The 1,892-nt window shown below is 42.1% G+C and overlaps 1 protein-coding gene across 1 annotated transcript; it reads left to right on the top strand.

The window, feature by feature from the left end:
- The first annotated feature begins 403 nt into the window (after positions 1-403).
- On the top strand, positions 404-1,483 carry LOC109705011 (RING-H2 finger protein ATL70-like). Its single transcript, XM_020225777.1, has 2 exons — positions 404-822; positions 1,011-1,483. Exons 1-2 carry the CDS (start codon positions 471-473, stop codon positions 1,235-1,237), a joined length of 579 nt encoding a protein of 192 aa, XP_020081366.1. The 5' UTR covers positions 404-470; the 3' UTR covers positions 1,238-1,483.
- The last annotated feature ends 409 nt before the right edge of the window (positions 1,484-1,892 follow it).

Below are 1,892 nucleotides of genomic sequence, written 5' to 3'. Positions count from 1 at the left end.
TATTAGGACACTTGAAAAAGGGGTATCTTAGTAGATGATTTGATGAGTATTCTAGATCACTAGTCTATATACAGTGTAAATGTGTAATTAATTTGTTCGCTCCAAATTGGCTCCCATGACCAATGTACTCTTTAGGAGTGGACATACTCTTTTTTTATTTTATTTTATATTTTTTAATTTGTAAAGAAAAAGTCATTTGAGCTTCTTTTCACAGCTCAGCGCAACTAGAGCTAGTATAGAAAAGCTCGATCAAAAACTAGGAGCGAATTTTTCTCTGTCACATCCAAAATTTTCAACCCTCCATGGCGTCAGCACAAACTCCTTCACTAGATGATACCTCCAAATGATCCTTAGCAGTCAACTCTCCTGCAGTATCATCATGCTTTACGCCACTTATAATTCAATGTTTCATAGAGATCTAAATTCCAAAATCACAGAGACCCACACGGTTCTGCAAAGCACAATTGATCATGCTCGACCGCTACCCGGCGCTCCGCACGAGCCAAACGTCGATCGCCGACGGCAGCTGCATCTGCTGCGGCATCGCGATCTTCTTCTTGTCCGTCTTCCTCTTCTGCGTCTTCCTCACCTTCCTCCCCCTCCGCTGGGCCTCGGTAGCCACCGCTGTTGCTGCTGTCCTTTTTATCTGCACGGCCTGCTGGTGCAGGCTGGCCCCCGACGATTCTGCTGGGACGTCCCACCACCGCGGGCGAACCACTGCTACAGCCGTCGTACCGCAAGATGCTCTCCGTCCGCCCGCAACTGCCGCGTGTCTTCAAACGTTCGAGTACGAAAAGGCACTACGTACTAGTGGCCGAGCAGGTTTGTTTGTGTATCAACATTCTACTCTCTAAGCAACTGAGCTATTGAATTCAATTCGTTTTTCAATTCAAATAATTACATAATGCAAAAGAAAGGTGCAAACGTGTATAAAATTGAAATTTTCAAAAAAAGAAACTTAAATCTCTTGAAAACTTCTGCTTATATGTTATGTTCTTCGTTTTCACAAGGCGGAAGCTGCGAGATGTGCGCGGTGTGCATCGGGGTGCTGCAGGGAGGGGAGATGGTGAGGCAGGTGCCGGCGTGCAAGCACGTGTTTCATATCGGGTGCATCGACGCGTGGTTGTACTCGCACACAACATGCCCTTTATGTCGGGCCGAGATCAAGCCACGACAGTCGGCGGAGAAGGTGGAGGAGAGCGAGGAGTCGTCAGCCCGGACTTTGCCGCCTGTGTAGTTGCTTCTTATTTTGATGCCTCTTCTGTGACCGCTTCTTCTTTGGCTAATTGGTTCATATGCCGAGTTTGTCGTAGGTGAATAAAGTGCTAACAAATTGTACAGCTTGTGGAGACAGCTGGTACAGTTGATAGTTATCGCCCGTAGGATAAGATCCTCTGCAACAAACTAATTGTGAACAATAGCTAAAATGTCGATTGGAACTTCGTACAAAGAAAATTTTTGTCTTTATTTTTTATTTTATTAATTTGCAAAGTCAAACAACTTTTTTTTTTTTTTTTTCGATTATGATAAAAAGAATGCTTATTCTGGTTTGATTCACTGAATCAGTAGGCCCCACTGCTTGCTCCCCTGGTCCCCACATCACTTTATATTATGCTATCATTATAGCGCTGGAATAACAAATTACAATGCTTCGCTTTCTTTTTTTTTTTCTTTTTTTTCTTTTTTTTTTTGAGAGAAAAGTATAGCATGCTACCTGCTTTATTCAGTAAATAAGTGTATTAAACTATATGAATGAGACGGCAAGGTCTCGATGTATAAGTGAATTTTGCTATTTTAACCATGAAAATTCAATTATAGTAAAGCACCACACCCTTTAGAACTTTTTTTTCTTTTTTTTTTTTTTCCGAACTAGTAACAACAATTGAATTGAG

Source organism: Ananas comosus, unplaced genomic scaffold, assembly GCF_001540865.1.
Source record: "Ananas comosus cultivar F153 unplaced genomic scaffold, ASM154086v1, whole genome shotgun sequence".
Lineage (NCBI taxonomy): Eukaryota > Viridiplantae > Streptophyta > Magnoliopsida > Poales > Bromeliaceae > Ananas > Ananas comosus.
This window is presented reverse-complemented; position numbering and strand designations above follow the sequence as displayed.

Excerpts from the sequence above, each read along its gene's own strand:
- LOC109705011 (XM_020225777.1), top strand. The coding sequence starts at position 471 with ATGCTCGACCGCTACCCGGCGCTCCGCACGAGCCAAACGTCGATCGCC. Across the intron at positions 823-1,010 it reads ACGTACTAGTGGCCGAGCAG|GCGGAAGCTGCGAGATGTGC; the intron begins GTTTGTTTGTGT and ends CGTTTTCACAAG.